This window comes from Lepidothrix coronata, unplaced genomic scaffold, assembly GCF_001604755.1.
Source record: "Lepidothrix coronata isolate B3197 unplaced genomic scaffold, Lepidothrix_coronata-1.0 Scaffold15, whole genome shotgun sequence".
NCBI lineage: Eukaryota > Metazoa > Chordata > Aves > Passeriformes > Pipridae > Lepidothrix > Lepidothrix coronata.
In genome coordinates, this window is record NW_016690195.1 from 1,598,276 (window position 1) to 1,625,607 (window position 27,332).

Consider the following 27,332-nt stretch of genomic DNA (forward strand, 5'->3'; position numbering starts at 1 on the left):
ATAGGAAATTTATATTTATGCTTTTCTTCTGCCAGCCTCCCTTGGAAGCATGATGATCTAAAGCTGGGTTTCAAATAAAATTAAGAACTTTAGATTCAAGTCTTAGAAAGGCAGTAATCTGCTTAGTATTCAGTCCAACACACAAAAAAAGCACCTATGTGCAGCTCATTAGTTTTAGGAATAAATAACTTTTGGGACTGTCATTACGTGTCTGTCTGTGAGCAGTGGTGTTCTTTCTTTAAAGAGAAGGGGAAGAATGCAGTGGTTGTCTTTTCCATGTATTCTTGTTGACTTGTAGCGCACGAGTACAAATTAACAGTATTCCAATGGTTAAGCTTTCAACACAAAATACTTTTAACTTTTTCTGTTAGGATCACATTCTGGTTATAATTCGGTGATTTCTGCTAGGTAGCATATAAAACATGACTTGTACATGTTTTAAGTACTAGGCAATCTTTTCTGAGAGTCAGTATGTATCTGTAATTTAGAGTATGCCTGTCTTCAATAACAGGTATTTCTGTAATCAGTCAGTATTTGAAAACATGACTAGAAGCTACCAGTCTAGAGTATCTGAGGTTTGTCTTATTCTTGATTAAGTGCACTGTTACTTGGAATAAATGGGAAAAGAAATGAGCTGTATTACCACTTCAGTTAGGGCAATTATATTCCAGTAATGTCTCTTTCTGTATTAATGACTTTCTCATGCAGGTCCTGTTTGGTGTAAAGTAGGAGCAACAAATTCATTTTCTCCCCTTAAAAAGCAAGCGAACAGGAAAAAAAAGTCTATCTGTGCCTAAAAGCTTTAATTTCCTACCAATAACTTTATAAACTTAAAAAAATGTAGTCCCTGTATTTTAAGGACTCTCTGAAATATGGAAATAGAGGAACCTGTTGCAATCAGTTCTTCAAGTCAGTCTTGAAATCTGCAGTTATAATTTTGCTCTTTAGACTTGAAAGGGAAGAGCTCTACTGCTTCTTGCTTACCACTGGATTATCTGACAAAACTAGACAACCATTTAGCACGTTTTGGTTTGACAGTACTGGGGAATTTATTATGTGCTTTTTGCATAGACATCTGAAGAGTTTTAAAAGTTGAGTATAATTAATAAAAGGTTACAAAGAACATTTAATAGTGCAGGAAATAAAGCTCTTATCTAAATACTTGCAGACAGAGATAAAATAGGCTCTTTTCCAGCTTCTCTCAGTAATTAGAATTATAATGTCTTTTATAGTATGTCTGAGTTTTCCTTTAAATATGTTTATAATTGGAAGCAATGTGTATATGGGTCACAGACTTACCTTATTCCAGAAAACTGCAGTTATTCAGTTGGTAAGACAATGACTTCTTGGAAAATGATTTTTCCTTCTCAATGTACATTCAACTAGATGGATTGATCTCTGATTCTACCGAGATGATAAATTGTTTAGTAGGGCCAGGATACACAATAGTGATACATTTTTGTTTTTCTCAGAACATTACAATTAAAAGTAGAATTCTGTACGTATGCCTTGAGCATAAGTTCAAAATGTAGTTGTGAGTTCTTATTGCTCTGTTAGTTAAATGGAGGCTTTTAAGTTTTGGCATTGCTGAATTTCTGAAATATTTTGTTATGATTGTATAAGCAGAAAAATATGGATTGTTAGAGTTCCATTTAACTTAGTGATTTAGCCTACTATTATCTTCCACGTGTCAGGAGCTGTTCTTAACTTCTTTCTTTCAGCAGTTTAGCATTGCAGGTTAGAATGATATTAGATCATCACAGATATCTATTAAATAAATAACTGGTAACTAATTCAGTAACCTAAGCTGATCTGCTTGCTCATAAATTTTCCAAGCGTGATTACATTGAATGGCTCTGTTCATCAGCTGCGGTGAGTCCAACTTAATTAAGGGATTGTCTAATCATCAGTGCGTGTAGCTTTTGCTGGAGGTATCAGGTGGCCTGAAAGCATTGGTATTGATACTAGATTTGTTTGATTTTAGTCACTATTTAAGGTAGAACTAATAACTGGAATTTTTACTGATTTATGAACTTAAGTAAGTTAGGAGATTTAGCAAGCTTTAAGGAAAGCAGATTAATTGCTAAAATGAAATTAAAAGTATTGATTGGAAAATAGATAGGGATGAAATTTCAGAGATATAATTCTGAATATAGTGTCTGAATGAGACAAGTAATGTTAAGGCTGAAAGAAGTGGCATTAAAACTGATTTGGGCAAATAAAGAGGATGTCTTTTGGAAAGCTGTCTAACATTGGAAGCAAAATTGACAGATGTGCTAGCTTTTCTATCATTAGGTTTTTTTAATAGTTCAGAGTTTTATGGACTCTTTGATTAAGGTGACAGTGGAGGTCACTGTGATTGAAATTATTGGATAACATGAAAATTCCTCCAATTAATTATCTTTAATTTTTTATTAATGAGATTTTCTAATGATTGTTTCATAAATGAGTTTTCTAAAAATAATAAAATAATTCATTGATAGAGAATGCACTATAGTAATTTCTAAACTTTTCCAGTAAGTAATTATTTTTTGGTTAAAAAAGTGCATCCTATTTCTGGTTTAAAAATTACAGTCTATGACTTTAGAAATTCAATAATTGCTGTTAATGCCCAAAGATCAGAGTGGCAGTTTGTGTTGCTTCTTTTCCCTTTTGTCTATAAATCATTTTTTAAATAGCTGACTATATTTTAAAATTGAAAGAATAAAGAGAAAATGTACTCTATATATACTGCCTTTGAATCTCATGGGAAAAATGTTTTTCATGGGTATTAGAGAAGAATGGGAAAAAGCATCATTTAAGATGTGAAAAAGCAGCACACTCTTCCAAATATTTGACTAGATAAATTCTGATGATTGTTAAGCAATTATAAACATCATGAATCTTTATTAGAAAGCTTGATTCACTGGAAGTTCTTGGTAAGTAGAAGGATTAAATAATTGTCTCCTGCTTAAAAAATAAACCCAAAAACATTGTGGGTTTATGCTTTGATTACATAGTCATCAAAGTAGCAACCCCTTGTTTAAACTTTAAAGGTGTGATTTCCAAATGGACTGTATTTGATGGTTTATAGGGCAATGGCATAAAGATTAGTGTAGACAAAAATAATAAAGAAGTGATGATTTATGGGCAAATCTTATTTCCTTCAAGTGTTTTAATATTCTGTAACAGTTTCATGCCAGGTCTCCGGTGCTGTGTTTTTACTTATTATAAGCCTTAGCTTTATACTGTTTTATAAATTCATCTTTGATGTACAGTGGACCTATTGTACTGACTTCTTCATAAGGTATAGTCTATTATTGCAAAGAATATTGCTTTGATCTGCTTGACAGGTTTAGAGTAAGGACACATATGTGGTATTTGATAGATTACCTGAGGAGCAAAGAATGTTGCTGCCTTTTTGTAATTATTCACTTTTTCAAAATTAATGTATTCCAAATTCTTAGAAGAACGTATAATACCTACACATGGATAACAGAAACAGAAGTGCTAGGAAATGAAATACAAATATAAGAGTGAAGTGTGGTTAATGTCCTGATTTTCTTCAGTGATACACCTAGGATTATAGGTGCAATGTTAATAAAAGGACCACATTTTCTCATTCTTAGAAGAATTTTTAATATTCTGGTAAAAGTATTTCTAATATAAATGATAAGTAGTTTTACTGACGATCAGTGATAAAACAGGTGAATTTTCAAGAATTTTCATTTTTAATCTGGCAAATCCATTTCCTGGTTTCCATCACTTACCACCTGGAGATTTTTTGAAAAGTGTCATAGTAGCATTTAGAAGTAGAAAATACAAGAACTTCTCTTTGAAAAATAAGTTGAATACAAACCAGCACATATATTGATCTGCTGAAGTCCATGTAGGAATGCACAGATAACAAATCTTACCACAGTCAGTGAATGTTCCATATTCATTGAGGTTGCTACCAACTATTTTTACTTCTCAGAAAGCTTGAAAGTAAGACTAGACTTTTGGAAAAACATTAATTTCTACACAGTTTGTTTAAATTTGCCCTAAAAAATGTTCCTATCTAATAACTATCTACTTTGCAGACAATTATGAATACAAAGAACTGTTACTTTGTATCTTCCCTGAAGAATCTAAAAGGTACTTTGAAATACTTTTTCTTCACAATATCTCTTTAAGGATTATGGTTCTAGGAGAGAATCGGTTACACTAATCAACAGAAGATGCTTGCTTTTAAAATTAAAGGCAAGTTAAACATCTGAAGTGTTTTCCAGAGGATGTCATCGAAAGCCTTCACCTATTTTCTGTCTCCGGATGGTATATTTCTCCTTATCCCCTCTCTTGTGGAATCACAGTATGGCTAAGGTTGGAAGGGATCACAGTGGGTAAAGTGGTGCAACCTCCCTGCTCAAGAGTCCTCCAGAGAGTTTTACTCAGGATTATGTCCCAATGGCTTTTCAATATCTTCAGAGAAGGAGAGTTCACAACCACTCTGGGCAATTTGTTCCAGTGTATGGTCACCTGAACAGTAAAGAAGTTCTTCCTCATGTTCAGTTGGAACTTTCTGTATTCCACTTTCTGCCCATAGCCTCTTGTCCTATTGCTTGGCACCACTAGGAAGAGCCTGGCTCCATCCTCTTGACACCTTCTGACACCCCTCTCAGTCTTCCCTACTCTAGGATCAACAGACCCAGCTCCCTCATCCTTTCCTCACAACCGAGGTGCTTCAGTCCTCTCATTATCTCCATAGCCCTCCACTGGACCTGCTCCAGGAGCTCCATGTCTCTCTGGTACTGAGGAGCCCAGAAACAGCTACAGCTCTCTGGATGAGGCCTCACCCAGAGCTGAGCAGAGGGGCAGGATCACCTCTCTTGACCTGCTGCAGGTGCTCTTCCGAATGCACCCCAGGATACCCTTGGCCTTCTTGGCTCATGTGCTGGCTCATGGACAGCTTGTTGCCCACCAGGACCCCCAGGTCCTTCTTTGCAGAGCTGCTTTCCAGCAGATCAGCCCAGCCTGTACTGGTGAAGGGGGTTATTCCTCCCCAGGTGCAGGACCCTGCACTTGCCTTTGTTGAATTTCAGATGGTTCTTCTCTCCAGCCTGTCGAGGTCCTTCTGAAGGACTGCACAGCCCTCTGGGGTGTCAACCACTCCTGTCAACCAGTTCTGATGTCAGGGAACTGGCTGAGGAAGCATCTGCCCTTCATCCAAGTCATTGATGAAAAGTTAAACAAGATTGGACCCAGTATCGACCCTTAGGGGACACCACTAGTTAAAGGCCTCCAACTAGACCCTGTGCCACTGATCACAACCCTCAGACCTGCCATTCAGCCAGTGCTCAGTTTGCCTTGTCCCTGTTTCTCAGGTCACATAGTCTTGTTTGTTTATCTTCTGTTAGTCCCAATGCATGTTTCAGTAAGCTACAAGTCCATAGCTATCCTGTAGTCTGAAATTCAGGTAGGTAGCTAATATACTAATAAAAATAGCATTAGCTGTTTCTTGAGAGAATTATAGCCAAATTCATAATATTTTCCATTCATCATTCTTATTCATAAGTTTTTAATTGCAGTGAGGAATGCAGCACTCAACAATCAGTTGTTGAAAATATGGAAAGATTTGCTCACAGTTTAAACAGAAACCAAAACAATATCCCTGTTTTGGATCTCTCTCAGAACCTCCCCTGCCCCTTCCTGACATTCTGTTATTTCTGCCTAAGCAATGAACAAACCTTCTAAAGTTCTTCGGTGTACTTGGTATTATTGTGTCTATGTGTTGCTAGTCATTAGAATACAGTAGGTCTTGCACAAATGAGATGCTTAAAAAGTTACTTCTTCCATCAAAAGCATATGAAAAAAAAATCTTGTTAAAGTTGAGGAGCAGCTCTGTTTAATGATTGAGATGATGAAGTGTGGCAAAATGGTCATACAAAGAATGACCTGGGACTTAAAGTTTCTGGTTGGAATTTTTCTTCATAGCTGATATATATTTTAAACATAATTTGCAGTCAGAGCCAATAGGCAATGGACACAAGCTGTCATTCACCTGGGGGAAGTGTTGAGCAAAAAGGGGGAAACCTGCTGTGGGCAGATCTTTGTTTTCTTTCAGAAATTCTAGGCATGACCTGCTGGCTAATATTTTCTGCTTTGGTAAAACCTGCTTTGAGGTATTTGACCTTTGAGCACTCCGTCTAGGCTGCACAAGCACTGGCCACAAGAGTGTTTGTCAGCCTGTCAGATGATATTTTGCTTCTAGACCTGGCTCATGGCCAATCATTTTGAATAAACCCCATCAACAGATGTGACATGTTCCATAGGGCGAACCCCTGTGTTCTGATAAATTGCAACAACAACCGACTGGCTTCCTGAATAAATGATATTAATACTGGAGGGGAGAAAAAGTTGTTTCAACTTTGGCATTTTGTTCTTTTACCACAAAAACTAGTATAAATACTGGATATTTCAAAGTAAGCAGAGTGTTACTTGTGTTCATCCCAATAATGGGAAAGACTGGGGTAAGTACAGCTTCTATGTGCTCAGATACCCAAATAATTAAGCAAATACTTGAGTGAGTAAGAGGCAGCATGCTAATTACAATTAACTAATTGTTAACTGAGAGGTCTCCAAAATGGAGAAGGTGTAAAAAACTCACATATAGCAGCTGATTCCTTTCTAGCCTGGTTGAATCAGACTGCGTACTGATTTGTCATTTTAAAGATATTGCAGTAACATTTGCAGAAGGTATAAATCATTCTCTGTCACTGCAGATTAGGCTTAAAAAGGCATTTATGATAAATTATAAAACCCTGCAATATGCCGGTTTAGGAAGTCTGGAAGATTATGGTAAACAAGTATTTCTCTGTGCTTTATTTATGCTTTTTTCTTGAAGCATCCAGTTATGTCTCCTATTAGAGAACGGGAGTCTAAAAGGGTCTTTGATCTGACTCAGTAGGACTGTTCTTATGTTCTTTTGTAGTTTATTTCTGTTTATGGTAATCTCATCAACCTTCTGTTGTTTCTATAACTTCACTGTAAGATAAAGAACATGATCAGCAGGAGGTATGTACAAAAGTGCTATTACAATTGTATCACACATAAAATTTGAAGGAATGATAGCTGGTGGAGTTAATAACACTCTTTCTTGCTGATAGTACTTTAGCAGAGTGAGCTCTTCAGTGATGAGCAATTTAATTAAACTTAAGTTAAGGCTATCAATTACTTATGTGGAGAATGAAAAAAGTCAAATGGTACCATATTTTTTGTTGAAAACAAACATAACTTTGTTTTCCATTTGTATTTTGTTTAGAAAAAATAACAATCAGAAAACTGGTAAAACAAGTTCCAGATAATACTACTTAAGAAGCCAGACAGCCAAAGTGTGAAATGGGAGATGCACATGTTGCACAGATGTTGTGTTGACTGGCTAGTATCCTTATGGAAGCTTGTGTAATTGGAACTATTTTTAGTATGCTGAAACTTTGAGAAGTTGGCATCCTCATTTACAAGTTTCTTTTGTCTTGTAATTACTGAAATCTAAGGTAATAAGTGTTAAAGAGCCAAAACAGTCTTGGTATCAGTTGAATTTAGGTATGTTTTGATATCCTAAAGGGTGTTGGGGCATAAAAAAAGGTAATGCTGTGTAAAGATAACTTTTTGAGGATTTAAAAACTTTTTTCATTATGCATTTGAAATTTGTTGCAATGACTGAACAGAACAAACTTAGTGTATGATATCACTGATGTCCCAGAAACAGTAGGCATTGAAATGTGAGCCAATAAAATATGTCTGAGAGAATTCTTTCTGGTAGCTTGCACAATTACTGATCAGGTCTTGTGTACCTGGTCAGTTCTGCCCCATGTTTTAAAGCTTTGAATTTTCATTTCAGGGAACAGCAGATTGCACAGCATGTAGTACCATAACTTTGATATCCTGGGGTATGAGATGCTTTCTGGTGGGCCAGCACTACAGTAATTGGAGAATCACAAATTTATTGCAGTTGGGGTTAATGTATTTAATTTATTGATAACATTGTTAGCAACGGTCTCATGACCTGGGATGTATGGACTGCATTTTTGCATGAATAATCAGTAAATATTGCTTTTCTTTTATGATTGTACATTTCAAAGCATGAGATATGTAGTGAGTTGACCCTGGCTGGATGCCAGGTACCCACTAAAGCCACTCTCCCACTCCCCTCTGCAACTGGACAGAGGAGAGAAAAAAACACAGCTAAGGATTCGTGAGATAAGAGATAAGAGCTGGGAGGTCACTTACTGATCACCATCACAGGCAAAACAGACTCAAAGTGGGGATATTACTTAAATTTATTACTAATAGGATCAGAGCAAAAGAGTGGGAAGTAAAATAATCTTAGAAACACCTTCCCCCCACTCCTTCCTTGCAGTTCAGGGGGACAGGGAATGGGGGTTAAATACAGTTGTTTCTGTGCTGCTCAGGAAGAGGAGTCCTTTCCGTGCTTCTGTGGGGTCTCTCCCACGGGAGACAGTCCTTGATGGACCTCTCCAGTGTGAGTCCATCCCACAGGCAACAGTTCTTCCCAAACTGCTGTTCCGTGGGTCATTCCTCCATGGGGTGCAGTCCTTCATGAATGAGCTGTAGTGGAGTGGGTCCCCCACAGGGCCACAAGTCCTACCCAGTCAAAACCTGCTCCAGCGTGGGCTTCCCTCTCCACGGGTTGCAGATCTCTGGCAGGACCCTGCTCCATCTTGGACCTCCCACGGCGCCACAGCCTCCTTCAGATATCCACCTGCTCCAGCATGGGCTTCTCCATGGGCTGCAGGTGGGTCTCTGCACCCTGATGTTCCTCCATGGGCTGCAGGGGCACAGCTGCTCCACCATGGTCTGCACCACAGGCCCCAGGGCCTCAGCTCCGGTGCCTGGAGCACCTCCTCCCCCTCCTTCTGCACTGACCTTGGTGTCTACTTTGTTGTTCCCATGTTCTCACTCCACTTTTGCCTGACTGGAGTTCTTCCTACGCAACAACCTTCTGTTCTTAAATACATTATCAGAGAGGTATTACTGTTACTCCTAATTGGCTTGGCCTTGGCCAGTGGCAGGAAGCCCGTCCTGGAGCCAGCTGGCATTGGCTCCACCAGACAGGGGAAGCTTCTGGCAGCTTCTAACAGAAGCCACCCCTGTAGCTACCAACCTAGCTGCAGAAACCCACTTCAAGATATTATGAACCTTCTAGTTAGATTACAAAATGTAAAGTTTCAGATAACAGAAACAAAGAAATAAGGTAAAGGGAAAGTAACAAAATTTGGATTATTTAGATTTGAAGCGCTTTGACAGAGGTTCTCAAGGATAACCCATTGACAAGGTTAGTTTAAGATTAGGCTTGATTATTCTCACTGCATTTGTTTTATGGCTTTGGAAATAATGGAATACATCCAGAGAAGCATTTTTGCAGTTGAAAAGGATTGCAGAAAGTTGTAGTTTCTAAGCACACACCACAGCTACGTCTCCAAAGCAGCTCTAATTTGTGTCACCAGCATTAGGAAATGTCTTTTGCATTCATTCCTGCATAGTGAGGCCACTTCTGTGTACTTTAAATCCAGACCGTGCCTTGTACGTTCCACATGAATTTGTAAAAGACAGTAACATCCATAACCTAAAAGCTCATGAAGGTTTGGTAAGGAGGAATGGCATTTCATGTCAATCTGGGTAATGTCCTTAGAACGTGAAAAGGGAACATTAAGAACTAGGAAAAAAGGAAAATCTATTTTTCTGTATATATGTGACCTTCGCTTTCTGTCCTAGAATTACTAGGAAAAAAAGAATGTTTCAAACTGATTCTTGCAAAAAAATGGCTCTTTGAGGAAATTTTCATGCTTAGATTCTGCAAATACAAAATTAAAGTAAAAAAAAAGGGTTTACGGTCTCTGAGATACAAAGTTAAGAAAATTTTTATTTTACAATGAAGTGTCTGTTCAGTAAGATGAAATAAAATAGATATTAAACTTATAAGGTAAAGAATTCTTAGTGTGGTAAAACCAGATTTGAAACTGTGGATTCAGAGTGTATTTCCCGTTTGCTAGGAAGAAACTGGTTTGTCCTGCTGGTTTTTGATGTCCACAAGCACACAAACTATGTGGGAAAAAAACAGAAATTTGTATCCCATAGCTATTTAAACACTTCATGATTCAGGACCCATTTCTCTGATATTTTCGTTAATGTCTTCTGTGACCAGTTAAATTAAGGTGGTAAGATGTTCATGCATACCAAGATTTCACAGAAAATATAGCTGGAGAGAAATTTACACAAAACAACAATCTGCAAATATGTTTGTGAATTAGAGGCATGCTTCCAAATCTGCCTTTCATGGACACTCCAAAGAATATTTCTTCAGCACAAAAAGATATTTTGTATTGTTAATTAAAGGAAAAAGACAAGTATTTCCCCGGAATACTGTGAAGCTTCATATCAATAGGATTTAAAGACTCTCATGCTGGAACATAGCTAATGGGAAAACACCTCATAGGGATTGTGATTATTTTCTGGAAAAAAGAAGTTATAACAGCAAAATAAAATACTTAAAGTAAGACGGAAAGAAAAGCAAAAAAAGAACAAACCTACAGTGTTGTTTTTCCTCTGTGTTCTCATCAATACTACTTAATGTCTGAAGGTTTAGGGTTTTTTTCTTTCCTGTTTTGGTATTTTTCTAAGTGTTTTAAGATGGACCCTCGTGGGATAGAACAATTTTTACATGAGTGTTAAGTGCAAGTGAGGATTCAGTTCACCTTTTTTTTCTTTCTTTAGCCTACAGTACTCGATTATCTGAACCAGACCTTCTTGCTCAATGAATTGCATTTCTTCTGTCTCATACTATCCTTAATGAAATAGTCTAAAAGACATAAACATTCTGTCCAATTTCTGTATTGCATACCCTGCCTAGCAATATTTTGAAGACAACTTGTGAATTATTTTTATTATTACCTAAAATATCATTGTACTTCCTTGTCAAATTAAAATAATAACTAAATGGTACGTAAAGTTAATTTAAAATTTTGCCATTTCTGATCATTTAATGTATCAGTCAAAAAAATCTGAGATATTCATTACAGAGATAATAAAAATATTGCCATTAAAAAGGTCCAAAATTCAAACTGTTCTTTAAATTAGAACATGTGCAAGAAATCATATTGGTTCATTTTTGAAAAAAAAAAAGAATAAGAAAACCATAAACTATGTAAGAATTATTATAGTTTTGCCATAAATAACAAGTATAGTTGATTGTTGACATGTAGGCAAGACAAAATCAATGAAGACAAGGCAGTGATTAAAACTCACCCTGAGGAGTAGTAGTGTGAGAGAACACGTGTTTGGACTTTCTCACAGTATGGACATTGAATGTGTCATAGTGATGATTTGCTTAATCGTCTGATGAGGAGACGAAAGTTTAAATGTTGGGTCACACGATGTAGGACTGAGGGTTCTGCATGCTTTGATCTTGACTAATCTTCTCCTTTGAGTCATCTAATGCTTGTATACGGTAGAGTTTGATGCTGTGGTAACATTACCTTTAGACAGCACCAGTTACACTTTCTTCCCTGCATGGAACATCACCTGCTAGGTGCAGAAAACTTGATTCTTGACAGCAATTATAAACACATGGATTCTGTAATTTCCTTCATTTTAAAGTGGAATAAGATTTTTTTTTTCTTAAAGGGAAAGATGAGGAATAAAAGGAGAAAGGATAGTTGAGGCCAATAAACAGTTCATTGAAGTTATAGACAGTGGGCAGTTTTGATTTTGAAGTTCTGGTTTTTTTGTGGAAGGATCCTCACTTTTTTTTCTGGCGTTCCCTCATGAGAAACAATTTTTTTCATGCATTTTAACCTATTTTTAGATGTAAATAAAGCTAACGATGATATCTCTGTATGTCAATCATCCTTAAATAATATATAATATTTTGTGTTCTCAACCAAATTAAAAAGCAGAATAGAAGTCTCAATGTTAATTAATTTTTTTATCTGTTTTGTAAAAAAACAGGAAGTGAATGATGAGAAACCAAAACAGGTGCTGCCACTGAGGGAAAGCCATTATTCAGTAGTTGGCATTAGTCACCGTTCAGACACTTGTGTGGCTTGTATAGACTGAGTAGTTAACTAGGGATAGATATACTGCTTAATTTCATATTGATTTTCTTAAGGCCAGAATTTTCCTGTAGTAATATCCTGTCTATTAAGCAATGAGGCATAATTTTTCAGAGTATACTGCTGGTAATGGTATTAGCTGCCTTCCTAATTTTTCGGTTTTTCTGGCTAGCTATAGTCTGTCTTCAGATTCCGGTAATGCCACAGCATCCAAGACTGTCTAGTAGACTGATACATCCTATAACTTGATACCTAAAATGGAAGGGGAAAAAACCGCTCCAAACAACATTAGTGTAGATAAGACAGAGAGCAGCTCTGTAATGAAGGCCTTGAGGTACACAGGCACACCCCTACATACAGAATTCTTACACTTTTATATCTTTAACTAATTATCATATCTAGCGGGGACAGCCAACCCAAAAACCCATTTTGCCCTGGTACCACCCTCAGAACTGCCCCACTGGAACTCCTCCAAGTGTTCCGGGCCTTCTATCTTGTTTTGTCTACCATGTAACTTATTATTCCGGTCCAGGTGGATGTCCCAACAGAATGTCCTTGCTAAAATCTATTACCTTGAAAAGACAGTTAAAAGACAGTTAAACCAAAGCTCAAGAATGCAACTGTGAGAAAGTAACTGTCCAAAGTGAAAGAAAACTACATAGCTACAATAAAATCTACAAAAAGCTAAAAATCTTTAGGCATCAAACTCCTGCCTGAGATGTCAGGAAACAAGTATGGCTGTTTTCTCACAAACGCATTTGTCTGTTCTGTCAGAAATTCATTAGTGTTTCCTGCTGTTTGATGAAAGACAAGAATACTTGCATGAACACAGTTTAATTAGTAGTGAGTTTAAACACAAAAGAGCATAGCCTTCTATGTATGTAAAATCAAATGGATGCGAAGATATCCAGGAAGTCCAGGTTATGTTATTGGACAGAGTTGAGTGGGGGTTCTGTTTCTTCTGAAATTAATTTGTATGAGTCTGAGCTGCAACGATGTCCTTGGGCCATTAACAAGTAGTAGTATGCTGGGCAGGATTACCTGTAACTATTTTATAGTTTAATAATTTTCTAATGTTTGAAACTAAAAAAGAGAAGAACTCCAGTCTATAATCAGAATTTTTTATTCATTAGACCTTTGTAAAAGAATGGCATCTGAATCAGTCTCACCTAAATCTGAAAATCTGTGTTCTGCAGCACCTTTGTAAGATGGTGAATATTTCATAGTAAGGTGACATACATTTCCCATTTCTAGTCATGTTAAAGACCTGAAACCTTGACATGTGAAAGGAAGCTGTATGAGTTAATTTGTCTGTTTGGTTTTTTTCAGATACATAATAACATGAAGACTTGTGTAGGAAAAGTTAGCACATTTAAGACCTATGTATGCATAGATTTGATGGACAAAATTGGCACCATGCTGTTTTAAACATAATCTTGTAGCTCAGTACTGTCAGAGAGAGTGCCAAAACTGTAACTTTTTGAGAATGCCAATAAAAACCCTTAGCTGGAATAGCTGAATAATACTTGCATCATTTTCCTGGTAGTTTTACCACTACTTGGGTTCCCACATAGCCACTTGTCGGATGTTTTCCTGAAAATAAAAGGTCTTTTGGTTAGTTCAAGGACACTATCAAAATAAAGCCCTTGCCAGTATCCTGAGTCACTGCCATACCATGTTTCCATTCCTTGGGAAGCTTTGTGTCATCATTTGATTTTCTTGCAAAAACCAGCAGGGAGATATCTTTTTGAAAGACTGTGCGGTACTTCTTGATACTTCATAGGAGCAAACATTTTCATGCCAGTACAAACCTACATGCAATCTTATATTGAGTAAATGCTGTGGTTTTTCTAAGACTCTTCAAAGCAGAAATCTTAGTTTTCAATAAAGGAAAAAAGAGGTGTAGGACCAAAGTAAATTCACACTAAAATAGGAAACCTTAAGAGGGAGGGTCCATTTTGTGGATATGAAGGCAAAGCACATGAGGTTTACTCAAAAGGACATATGCATGTGCACGCATGCCCAGAGGTTTGACATGGTGAAAACCTCTCACGACAAAAGATTTTAAGTTGTGTATTAGCCTGGAATTTTTAGAAATGCACAGTATACACCCAGAAGAGTGACTCTAGAACCACCACCGAGAAGCCCAGGATGAAGAAGGACCAATGGATGCCACTGCACATCCTTCTCGATTGCTCTCCATCTCACTACGTCACGCTTAATCTTAAATAAAACCTGTGTTATTGACTTCAGCTTGTGATCTCATTTGCAACTTAATCAGATCATAACACATGGGCTGCCAGCTTTTCAAGGAGAATGCCATGGGAGAGAGTATCAACGACTTTGCTGAAGTCCAGGTAGACTACATCCGTAGCCTTCCCCTCATCCACTAGGCAGGTCACCTTGTCATAAAAGGAGATCAAATTGGTCACACAGGACCTGCCTCTCCTAAACCCATGACGGCTGGGCCTGATCCCCTGGTTGTCTTATATGTGCCATATGAATGTTGTGCAAGGTGGAGTTTCAACTACTGCTTTTGAAAGTGTCCAAATGAAATATGCAAGCTGAAAAATGTTGCTGTTCCTTGGCTTTAAAAAGAAAAACAAAACAAAACAAAAACCAGAAGAGAATGTGAAAAATAAGCAAACTCTCACCATGTCTAAAGTAAATATGCATGTGTATTTTAATCCATTGTTTTTTGCATAAAAGCAGAGATAATAACTTAAAATTCTGAATTTAAATTTTAAAAACTACATTAAAAAAAAGTTAATGCTTTTAGTAAAAATATTAGTGAAAAAATACTGTGGAAAAAAAATACTCTACCAGATTTCAGCCTGGTCTTTTTAAATTGAAATCCTTTATTTGGAAAGGAAAAAAATGGACTCAAGTTTCTTACTGCCCTTTCATAGGATAGCAAAATAAACACATTGTTTGTATTAACATTAAAAAAATAATTTTGTTGGCATTAGAAAGGATTTAGCACTTGCATATACCCATGTTACAATTGGAACATTTAGTACAGCTTTGATTTATGAATATTTGCATGAGTGTTGAACAGAATGTAGCCTCTTATTTTACTTTTAAAGAGCTGGAAAACATAGCACAAAAAAAGCTGAGTTTGAGTTCGTATTGCTCCTTGCCATCACATCTTTCACATAATTCCTGCAGTATTGTGAAAACGACATTGAATTCCCATCAGAAGTATTTCTGTATTTGTTTTGCAACAAATTCTGCCTAAAAAGAAAACTCCTTAGTTGAAAAAAAACGCCCACATTTGATTTTTATATGAAATAAACTACTTTAGACATTTCTGCTATTTTTGGTGCCTCATTTTGGCTTGATTTAATAGTTCCCTTTTTGGAGGATAACTTTGGATTCGTGTTATCCAGAACTCTTTCTGCAGCTGGATTGATACAAGTAGAAGTAACTCTGTCTAGATTTAATTGCAGGTCTGAAGTTTTTATTTGGAACTTTATTAGACTGGAAGACATAATTTAGCAGTCAAATATGTTTGTGTGTGTGTCTTTCATTGTATTTTCCATGTGGGATTAATGTGTCAAGTTACAAAATAATTTTGATAATGGTCAGAATTAAAATCAATCATTTAACTCATATGCAAAACATAATAAAATTGTTTTAGTTGAAGTGTTCAGTAGAGCAATGTGACAAACAAGAAAAGGGTTATCTTTATAACAACGATACATCAACTGGATTTCTAAACTGTTGGAAACTCTTCAGTGGAATAGATGAAGTACTTAGAACAAAGCCAGGAAGAAGCTATGCAGTGTTTTCTTTGTCATTCCAATTTAAGCACAATGGAAAACAAAAATGGAGCATATTCCTTTTCTATAATTCAGTTTGTGCAGTAGGCAAGATTTTTATTTCCATGTAAATATTACTACTTTTTAGCAAAAGAAATAAAACTAGGTCACATGCAACAGTGATGGAGCAGATGTGATTGGCACTTTGATTTTGTGGTTTCACACTTGTGAGTCTTTCCATAACTTATGTAATGTGAAGCATGATCTCATGATTGGCTGAGGGGTTTTGATCAGAGTTAAGAAATGGTTGGAAATTTTACTTCAATAGTGTCATTATGTAACCATAATTAATATGAGAAGCTGGAAAAATTATGCAGATGTAGATGCTTTTCATCTAGAGCAGTTGCACTTCCAAAGACTCCTTACAGTTATTCTATTAATTAAGGAATTATACTGTCAAGTATCACAAAAAGAACATAAAACTGGTATAAATGTTTATAGTGCAATTTGGATGTGCTTACTTTTCTTATTGTTGAAAATTCTTGAGAGATTAAGAAATGTAATGTAGAAATGCTGCCAATTCTAAAACACCTCTCTTTGATTGGGAAAATGTCTTAATTATTGATCTAAAGTGTTAGATTTTGTGTTTACCTTGATTTTATTCCCGCTCTTTATGCAGTAAAAACTTTGAAAACGTGTCTCTACCATCTGAATACATTGATCAGAAATGAAAAATAAACAAGACTTACCTCTTAATGTTGTTAAGATGGCAGTGACCTCAGATGGGACTGCTTGCCAATTTTGAAAAGAAAATCTATTTATTTATCGTTGATTTCATCATGTACTTACCTGTTTGTGTTCCACAGGACATGCCATTTCCATGCCCTATCTCTCGATAGATATATGTGTCATATGCCCTATTGAACTCAAGGGGTTAAGCTAGTCAAGTTACCTATCTCAACACATGAAAAGGAAGAATTAACCACAGTTCCCCAACTACTAGTGTAGCTTTCAACACCTTTTCTATGGTGTGTGGTATTGATAGGATATATAACTGTGAAAGAATGAGAAAGTGCACTAAAGTGATCTAAGAAGTAAACTATCATCTTGACGTGTTTTTTCTAACTATTGAAAACCTTTCTGTATTGCAACTCATCCTGACAGTGAGACTGTAGAATTCCTCTGATTTAAGTAGCATCTGGTTATGCTCAAAGTTTTAAAGCTATTATCTCAGCATAAAATTTCAGCCTCTTATACTTTTTTCTTCACCAAACTATCCATTTTTAAGCCACAAATATTTTTCCAGTCCTTTCAGATTTTATCTAAAAGTATATTTTAACAGTATTTAAACAGTTCTTAAACAATAACAATTTATCTTGATAGATGACATGCTGTGTTTTTTCATTTTATTTTAATTAGCCATTGTGGAACCAAATTCCCTTTTGTTTTATTCCTTTGAATACTGTTTAATTATAGTTATCATGCCAAATATCTTAAAGGTTATTTTACCAATACAGTTTCATTTAACATAAGCCATGTGGAATCAATAGTCCTGTTTCCTAAAGTGAATGCTTGGAAAATCTTACATTCATATGTTAAGAGTACACATCCTTTCCTCATTAGCTGGAAAGTACAGGGATTTTGGCACAGGTTCTGTGTGGAAGCATTGTGCAGCTTTTATATGGATTTTGTTTTTAGCCTTTGATGACACTGTTTAGAATAGGAAGTATCTAATAAGTAAAGCATTTTGTCTAATGTGCTGCCAGTGTGTTTAATATATGCCTGGAGGTCTGAAACATTATCTTCTCCACTATAGTAATATGCATTTAATTCTCTGAAAGCAGAAGGTCGAACTTTTAAAAGGGACTCAAAGTACATTTTCAACTAAAATAATTTAAAACACATGGGAGAGGGGACCAAAGTAACGTACGGTTGGTTTTTATGGTTTAATCATGATCATGTTTATGCACACCAGTAGCTAATTAAAGAAAACTTTTATTGTTCGTTTTAAATGGGTTATGTAAAGAGTAAGAGAATTGATAAAATACAGCCCAATGATAAATGTTACCATTACATTTACTAACAGCAAGATGATATTGCTGTTCTTGACATCTTTAAAGTATTGGCCCATTTACTCCGTAATACAGCAAAGAGCATTTTTAGAGTTGTTATACTAATAGTCGTTCCCTCTCATCTCCTTATCCCATTAGAAGAATACCTAAATGCTTCCCAAATTTATTACTAGGCGTATTTTCAGGTTAACTGTGAAACATGGTTGGAAGGCTCGATGCTCACTGAGCTGAAATTGATGCAAGAAGTTCCTGTGATCCTTCTGCACCTTTATTTTGTACCCAGTTGTGTTATATAAAGCTGTCTTGCAAATCATTACTCACTTGTTTCAACCTTTATAATATATGTGGTAAGACCATACGTAAGTCAAAGTTTCATTGTGGAACCGGGTGGCATGGAAAACTGTAATAGGATATGGTGTCTTTCACCTTTCAGGCACTGGTTCATATTCCATACTGCTTAGTACTGAGCAGAAATTGCCATCTGAGTGCTGTTCAGTGACCTGCGTGAATTGATTTGGGGTCTCAGTAAAGTTTCTGTAGTCGAATGTCCACGTAACAGGAAACTCAGCAGTTGGGACCAATTAGCACCCTTGCAGCAGTCTGCACAGAGAAACTATAGTCTGACTGGGGGTGGAGGCAGAGCTACTTTCTTACCTTCCTTGAGGTGCTTTACATAAACCAGCACATTTGATAAATACTTAATCATAACAAGAGGCAGAAGAAAAGAAGTAGGCTTCAATTCAAATCTGTTGAGGTGTGAGAAGAACAGATCCATCCAGAAATCAGAAGAACCGTGCTTTCTCCCTCCACTTGGTCATACACGTGCAATGCTTTTCTCCTTGGAAGGTTATCATTTAGTGGATGGCGCTGTATTTTCATTTCCTCTAGCCAAGTCATGCATAACCTAAATGTCAGGTAGCTGCAGAAATTTCTGCTGCATAGCAGAGACCAGAGAATACCATGTAGTAACCATAAGAGTGTCATTCACTACAGAATCATGCTTTCTAAAAACATTTTTTATCAGACTCAACTATGTCTGTGTAGCAATTAAAAATTACTGGGTTTAGCAGCATATGTCCTCAACTTCATTTCAGGCAGCATTTCCATGAAATGATAGGCAAGATTGTTTCACAGCTTCATCCTTTCTGCATTCTGCTTGCCTTCAATACACATAAGCAATAAAACCATCTGTACCAATTTTGAAAGTGCTGTCAGTGCAGGATACGGGTGAAGCACTTTATAGTTTACCAGGCAGAGAGGCTGAGGTGTAAATAGCCTAACTTTGCTAGGATATCAGGAGGAATGAGGATTTCTTGGCTCATAATGTAGTGATTCATTAAAATGGTCTCTAGTTATTTTTACAGAGGCTGCATTAAAAGTGGTATCACATTTACAAGTCAGTGATATGAGTCTGCCATAGAAAACAGCCGCAAAGAATTTTATTGGTTATTTGAAAAATATGTACGTGAGTGAATCTGAAAAGATTGTAACCAGAGCTGGCAAAAACCTTTTCAAAGAAAATCTCAGCTAGTTAATGGTTCTGTTTTAGGATTTCCTCTGTAATACTTTTTCTAGTATGTTCATTCCTTTAAAGAAAAGGAGAGGTGATTGCTGCCTTTGTTCTGTAAAGCACAATATAAAGGAACCTTAACTGCTTTTCTTCACCTCCCCCATAACCACATTTCTGTTAATATTGCTGCATAAAGACCACAGAAATTTGAAGAAATTCAGTAACTCGCTGCCCTTCATTCCTATAGTTAAACTGCTGATAAATTATGTAAATACTTGTAATTCATTATTCTATTTTGAAGAGGTAGTTAAGGTACAGTTTGTCCTAGTTTATACCTCCCTTTTCAAAGATTTGCTAGGGGGTGGAGAAGACAAGAAGTAACTATTGAAGTAGGTCCTGGAACATAGAAATTAAATCATTGAGTCAATGTGCAGTGTCAGCCAAAAGAACCCAACAAAAATGCTGGATATCAGGATAGAGACTGAGAACAAGACAGAAGGCGTCACTTTATTACTATATAAAACCATAGTGATTCCACTTCTTGAATGCTTTGTAGAGTACTCAAAAAGTGCATAGTGGAGTTATAGAAGTAGAGAAGGGAAGCTAAAAAGATTAAAGGTACTGGAGCAACTTCTTTGGGAGGAGAGACTAAAAAGGCTGGGATATCCCTTTCTGGAGAGGAGAAGACTGAGGGGGGCTGTGGTCACAGTTTACAAAGTCGTAGCAACACTAATAAAGCTGGACATGGACCTATTCAGTAAATGTACTACAAAGATCAGGGAAATGCAATGTCATGAGGAGGAGATGGTTTAAAGCAATTTAAATAAAAAATTGGAACTTGTTGCCCCTGAAGATTGTGGAGGACAGACATTGTCAGTGTATTCAAAAAGGAATAGGATGAATTCATGGACAAGAAGTCCAGAAACAGTTACTAAAATGACCACACAGACATGTACCACTGGCATCCTACATGCAACAGCTGTGGATGCCTGGGGAGTAAGAGAGGAACAGATTGCGGGAAGTGACCAGGGTTCACAGTCTGTCTCAACAGTCTCCTCCTGCTGCTATAGGAAGCAGCGTACTGGGCTGGATGGGTCAGGAATCCTACTGAGTTGGACATTTCTTATGTTAGCTCCTATACAGAGCAGAGCAGACACTTCTGGGCAGCACAGATGGACTCGTTAGTTATGCTATGGAAGCTATACAGGGTGAATGCATGACTCTAAACTCCATGTGAATCTGAGGAATTGGTCATACCTCATTATGATGATGATTATAATTGAATTTCTGCAGATTTTCTTTTAACCAAGGATTTTGGTATATGTTCCCCACCTTGTCCTCAAGCTCTTGATAGGATTTCTACTTGTTTCATGAGCAGTGTTGAAAGGAATTTTTCCTGAAGTACTTCTTTGTCTTGGGATATCTCTGTCTTTTGATTCGAGCCTATGCAGTCTCTGGACACAGCATTGCGACTTTTTGTTTCACTCTTGCATTTCATTTGACAGAAGAAACACTGGAACACTTTTTTTTTTTTTGGATCAGTGATGTATGTTTTCTTTTTGAAATATTTCTATATGCAGTGACTTCTTATGTGAAACCCTGTGAAAATCACAGACAATACCATGTGTAGCCTCAGTAAGCTACGAGCTCATACCCCATCACAGAACCAGTCTTTAGATAGTGCTGATGTTTCCTGTAACTTTGGTGTTTTATATAAGGCTGCTGTATTTCCATGACACTCAAGAAAAATATTTTTTAAAACATAATATTTATACATTTCATCTTATAATTCCATTTAATCTTTTTGTGATTATGCAGTAGATTAATATCATGTTCTATTTCATCTAATCACAGTAAAATATTTTAGTGACACAAATGACTTTTTCAGCATTAGTGCTCAAAACTGGAAAACAATTCTACCTAGGTTTTTTATTTTCAGTACATTAGTTCACAGCTATATGGTTTTGTAAAAGCCATAAATTTTTTGTAGATTCTTTAGAGTTTAAATAAAGCATTTAAATTAAACAAATGTTTTTGTGACTAGAAATCATTACTGCCTGCTTTTTGGTTTTTTCTTTCGCGTATTCTTTTGTCACTTCAGCTATCGTGAGTCATCATTTCGTTGGAACAGGCACCTGCTGTGTTTTCACAAGTGATTACTGTGTTAAAGTTAACTTGGCAGATTTTTTTTTATAAGCCTCTTTTTTGACATCATGTTTGTTTAGTGATTGTTTGCTGTGACTGAAATGAAAATAATTGAGGTATGTATATCAGAAGTTAATATAATACTTTCCTTTGCAGGTTTCCAAACAAGAGCAGAAAAAAATGGATGTGGCTGATGGAGGAACAGTTGAGACTTCTTCCCGTTATAGTGGGGCACAGGACAGTGGAATTGGCAGCGACAGCGTTAAGATCAGAATCATTCAGATTGAGCAGCACAGTGGTACCAGCCAGCACCGCATTGCTCGTCCTTCCCGCCAGTCTTCCATCGTGAAGAATCTCAATTTCATTCCCTTTGACATTTTTGTTACAGCAAGTCGAATCTCCTTGATGACTTATTCGTGCACTGCCTTACCAAATTCAAAATCAGTGCAAGATCAGAAAGATGGTGAGAAGATAAGCAAAAGCTCCTTGAACCTTCCAGAAACGGGCTCAGGCAGCAGCCATGATACCAAGAAGCCCAGTCAGCCGTGCATCTCATCCGTCACAGCAGATGATCTTTTGAACAGTAACGCTCCCCTGTCGACTGGGAGAAAAACGGGTCTGTTATCACTGGAAAGTCTACATGCTTCCACAAGATCATCTGCTCGACAAGCCCTGGGTATAACTATTGTACGGCAGCCTGGTCGCAGGGGAACCGGAGACATAGAGCTACAGCCATTTCTCTACCTCATTGTATCACAGCCCTCTGTGCTCCTGAGCTGCCACCACAGAAAGCAAAAAGTAGAAATATCAGTTTTTGATGCTGGCCTTAAAGGAGTCGCCTCAGACTACAAGTGTACAGGTAAGAGCATTTAACATTCAGTCCTGGATATAACTGTGAAAATCGTTAAACGTCTCAAAGTTACTAGGGTGGTGGAAAACAGCTGAGAGACTTTTAGGATGTCTTTAAATACTAGTCACTACATTTACATATTTTTAGGATTACACCTCACAGCTGAATCAAGTTAAGCATGTAAAATGTTTGAAATTAGTTAAGATCTAACCTTTTAGCAACCAGTTCTTCCTGTTCCTTAGTTATTACTTTCTCATTACCTGATTGTGACAGGGATTGTTGCATTGCTCTAACTTCTCAAAGTTTTCTAAGGAAGTAAGAGTTGTAAGCCAAGGTAATTTCATAAAAAGCATTTTTTATGACTGAATGTCACAATATTTTCCTATACTAGCTTACTGATAAAATGTAAAGATAAACATTATAGAAGCACCAGGTGCTTTGAACATAAACTGTAAGAAAATTAAAGTGATCTTTCAGATGGCATCAAATGATGTCATGTATTTTGAGTTCTCATTCAACTGAGCAATAGGGTTTTGCAAGAATTTCCTTTCTCTTAATAAATGGCTTTTTTTTCTCATTTCGTATGCAAAGCTTATAACAGGAAATATCAAAATAACTGTTCTGTAGGAAATATTCTGAAATATTCTATGCCTGCCTTATCTGTACTGCTGAAGAGAGAAATCAAATGATTGCAATTCATTTGTCCAGCAGCCAGTACTGGGAATAAGGATTTAATGAGATACATCATTACAGAGTGTTACCCCAGAAAAGTGTAAATGAGTGTGCAGAGATCCAGATGAACACACAGCCAGAATGGTATGGGATTTCAAATTGTTCACTGTATGAGAGCTGTAGGTATTTCTAGTTTTTCCTTGACAGTATTCACACAGCACAGTAGTTGTGAAAAGTAGTATACTTTTTTCTTGTGCAGCTTTACCAAATTTTTGCTGAATGAGATTGCATATTTTTGGCATATTGGCATTAAAATAATGTCCTTATGCTAAAGACTGAAGATGCTGTATTAACTTCTTTCAGAAATCTGAAATACAGTGGAACTTCTAAGAGGTATTAAACGGTGATGCAGTTTAGACAGTGAGAGAGAAGATACTTAAAATAGGGAGACGATTTGTTCTCTACTACATTTTTTTTATCATTCTTCTGTTTTCATCTTTCTCTGCTGTTCCTGTCCTGTCTTGAAAGAAACACATCTGTGTCATGAATTTGATTTACTCCAGATTCTCATGTGTATTTGTTAAATACTATATAAAACATGGTTGTTGTAGCATTTATATGAAAAGAATTCACAAAGCAAAGCTTGAAATTTAGGTTGGAGTAGGTCTAAGTTTAAGATTACAGCTTCATTAAGTTAGTGTTTTGGAAAGATGCAATAGAACTTCATTTCTCATGTCTGAGGTATTCAAGTGTGTCCTTGTACAAGCTACCACCACATTACCAGTCAACAGGGCAAAGTTCTGTCCATTCTGCTCCTACAATTAACTCCTGAAGTCCTTCACCATCTTCATGTGTACGGGAGCAATTCTAGAAAACACAAGCTGTAATAAAGTCTTCCTATAAATTGAAAGTTGATCAGAAAGCACAGAAATATGGCAAGAAGGTTAAATAATGAAGATAGTAGGAACATACAGCCTGAGAGCTCCACAGTCACCAGTGGTTGCTCAATTGCAAGACCAAAGATTAGCCATACATGGGTCTTACCCTTTCCTTTGGCTTTACATCTCCATGTCAGGCAAATGTAAAATAGTGTGGAGGCAGGACTCAGACGTTATGTGAAGGCAGAAGTTCTAGTCTCATCCTCTTGCCTTTGTGGGCAATAAGTGCCTTACTCCTGTATCACGCAGAATCCTGTGCTTGCTGCCAAAGCATTAGTGTGCTTTTCAAAAGAGTTCGAGAGGTGAGTTCCAAAGTTCTAGTACCTACAAATACCATCCTAAATGTATCAATAAGTTAATAAAATAAGGCCGCACTTCAAGGCACACACTAATTCACACAGCAAAATAGGTTGTATAAAGTTTTTATTGCCTCTTGTTTAGGAAGACCTGCTGTGCTTGTAATTGCATCGTTTAGGGTTAATGCCGTCGTACCGCTGTAGTAACATGTTAGTTTTGGAAATCTTTATTTTTCATTTCTAACGTGTATTTGAGGGAAAATAGCCATGAACTGCATGTGTTTTATATATGTCTGTATGTGAATACTCACTACACACACTATATATTGCATACCATATAATACAGAATCAGGAGCTCTTTGTGGCATTTTCTGCACTGCTGCAGTTGATTTCATCAATCACACCAATTTTTCTTGACATTGTGATCGTTTGCCAACAATTTTTTGTGAAAGAGATATATCATCCGTATGAAGAGCAATATGAAGTTTATTTGAAGGAACTAGGTTAGCTTCTTTCCCTCTGTAGAATAGATATGCACTATATTCCTGTATTTCTCAGTTTAACAAGGACTGGAAAGTGGGAAGAGGACATAAATTATGGCTAATTTACAGTGAATGTTGCTAAACAGTATTTCCAGTTAGCCCCTCTAGAAGACTGCTCTTGTGTGTGTATGTACACATGAAACTAACTCTCCATTATCTAATGCAGAATGGGGAAGAGGACACAAGCCGAACATAAAAGATATATTTTAACTGGATTATAAGAACTGAGGGAACATATTCCCCCTTCAGAACAAAACAAAAAAGCAACCAACCAAACCATCTACCTGATGAAAACATTGTGTGCATTCCATTCTATGATGGAGATTAGACAACAGCACAGCAGCAGCTCAGAAATTCAGGCCTATAACACTGCAATTTTTGATCACAACCTAAAAATTGGGACTTGCCTGGGCAAAAAGAAAAAATACATTGCGTATTATAAAATTTTATTGGTACTCCTATGGGGGTAGTTTCTCATTACTTCCAATAATATGGTTAAACTTACATAGTTAAGCTATATATGAAATATTTTCGTTACATTCTAAACATGCTAATAAAATCTCTTCCATTTCAAATCATTCTGTGTATATCTATACATCATATACACTGCGTAAGAATATTTTATGAATGTTTTAAAGCATTTGGAAAAATTGTTTGTATCAATCTTCTTGTGAAATTCTGAAGACTTGACTACTGTTAGTTCAACAGCAGTAGATTCAGGTCTTGAGAAATACTGTGCTATAATTTTTTACAGCTTTTCTAAAGGAAAAAATCTGCACTTCTGAAACAACTCTCAAATTTTTGCAAGGCAGAAGCAAATACAAAATTCTATTGTGAAATTAGAAAGGTCTTATTCTTTGGTTGACATTAGCTCCAGAAAAAAACTTTAGGGTAAAGAAAGGCTGGTAATAGTCTGTATCTAGTTGTGCTTTTCATCCCTCACCTCCCATTAGTGTACTTCTAAGAAATACATTGTTTAGCTGTAGGTCAAAAAAGTTGTCTAGAATTTAGAAATGCTTCTAACAGGTAATTTGATGACAGTCTGTTTTATGAACCTTTGAATAAAACAGGGAAATTATCCTTTAAAACTGCACCAACATGAATTTTAAATAGTTACTCCTGGGCTGGTGACAGAATTGAGGTTACTGTTTCATGATGGTTTACTGCTTTGAACATTGTGTAGAAATGAAGTTTTTTATACTGTTATGAAACCATATGTATTTTATTTGGGACAGGGTTTTGTTATTAGTTTTGAACAGAGCATAAAATTCAGGATCTTGGACATTAAGCTATCACTTTTTTTGTGCGAGAGTACATTGCACAGTGGCCGAAACACCAAACTTTATCCAAAGAACTTGGCTCCTCTGTCACTAGCACTAGCTGTGTTATTTTTAGCTTAATTTCTGAAACATAAAAGAAATAAAACTTAAGAATTAAGTAGGAGGAAATAGGCTATTTAAAAGTTAAGTATTCTTAGTGTATTAATTAACAGTTGCATCAGACTTCCATCAGACCAGTGTCTGTATGCGGGAGCATTTGCCTGCCTGGGAGCTAAAGACCCGATGGCTGGACTTCTTCAGTCTTTCTCTCTAACCAAGTCCACTGGCAAGTCAGTTTGTAGGAGGAGGAGACTTATTAGGTTATTGAAATGTTAGCTCAGTTTTATTATGCTTGTACTAAACTGCTTCATTTGTGTTTTGTAATTGGGCAGCTTGATTGCAGTTATGCTATTGCCAGGTACAGGAATTTCAAATCAAAGTAAATAAATTAATGGAATAAATTTGAACTCCTTACTAAGTGCCCTTAAAGAAACCTACTTGCTTCTTGAGTTTACATGTAAGATTCTGTGTAAATAGACTGTAAGATACTGTAAAAAAGCCCTTTTTATTCAATGTTCATCCTACATTTAACAAAAAGGCATCTGCTAACTGTTAGTTTTTGCAAACAGCTTTGGCCATTTCCACTTAAATAATAGTGGGTGCAATTGTTTTTAATGTAATCTCATAAGCTGCTTTTATAAATATTTTTTTAAATCTTTATTTGCTTTGTTTCAGGTAATGTAATCCAGATACAAAATTGCCTCATTTCCTGACCACTGTGCTCTGGGCATTCTTGAAAAATCTTTTTTCTATTTGTTTGTTTGTTTACTTTCAAAGAGGAGGTTGTGGTGCTTGGTTGTTTCAAGGGAGAGAAATTTCTCAGTAAATATCTGTTATGCATGGAATGTCTTCAACTTCCGCCAACGACACATTTGCAAAAACAGGCATTATGAGGCCATCCAGAATTATTCTTGATTTTTATTTTATTTTGTTTTATTTGACACCCACGCCTTTGATGGCAGGGAGTCCATGAAGAGCAGATGCAGTAGCTAAGATCACATGTAACCTCTGATCTAATGTAAAGCCCAAGCTTTTGCATGAAGAGCGATGCAGGCTGGCTCTGGCAGGAGGTCTGATT

At 36.5% G+C, this 27,332-nt stretch overlaps 1 protein-coding gene across 5 annotated transcripts in view; it reads left to right on the plus strand.

The window, feature by feature from the left end:
- Nucleotides 1-27,332, plus strand: part of VPS13B (vacuolar protein sorting 13 homolog B) — a 429,201-nt gene that overhangs the window by 289,178 nt on the left and 112,691 nt on the right. For 4 of the 5 annotated variants that reach the window (XM_017806398.1, XM_017806401.1, XM_017806400.1 and 1 more), the window contains exon 34: nt 21,734-22,436. In XM_017806398.1, coding sequence (XP_017661887.1) covers nt 21,734-22,436 — 703 coding nt within the window. The remainder of the gene's footprint in view (nt 1-21,733; nt 22,437-27,332) is intronic. The other variant, XM_017806402.1, reaches the window with a different exon arrangement.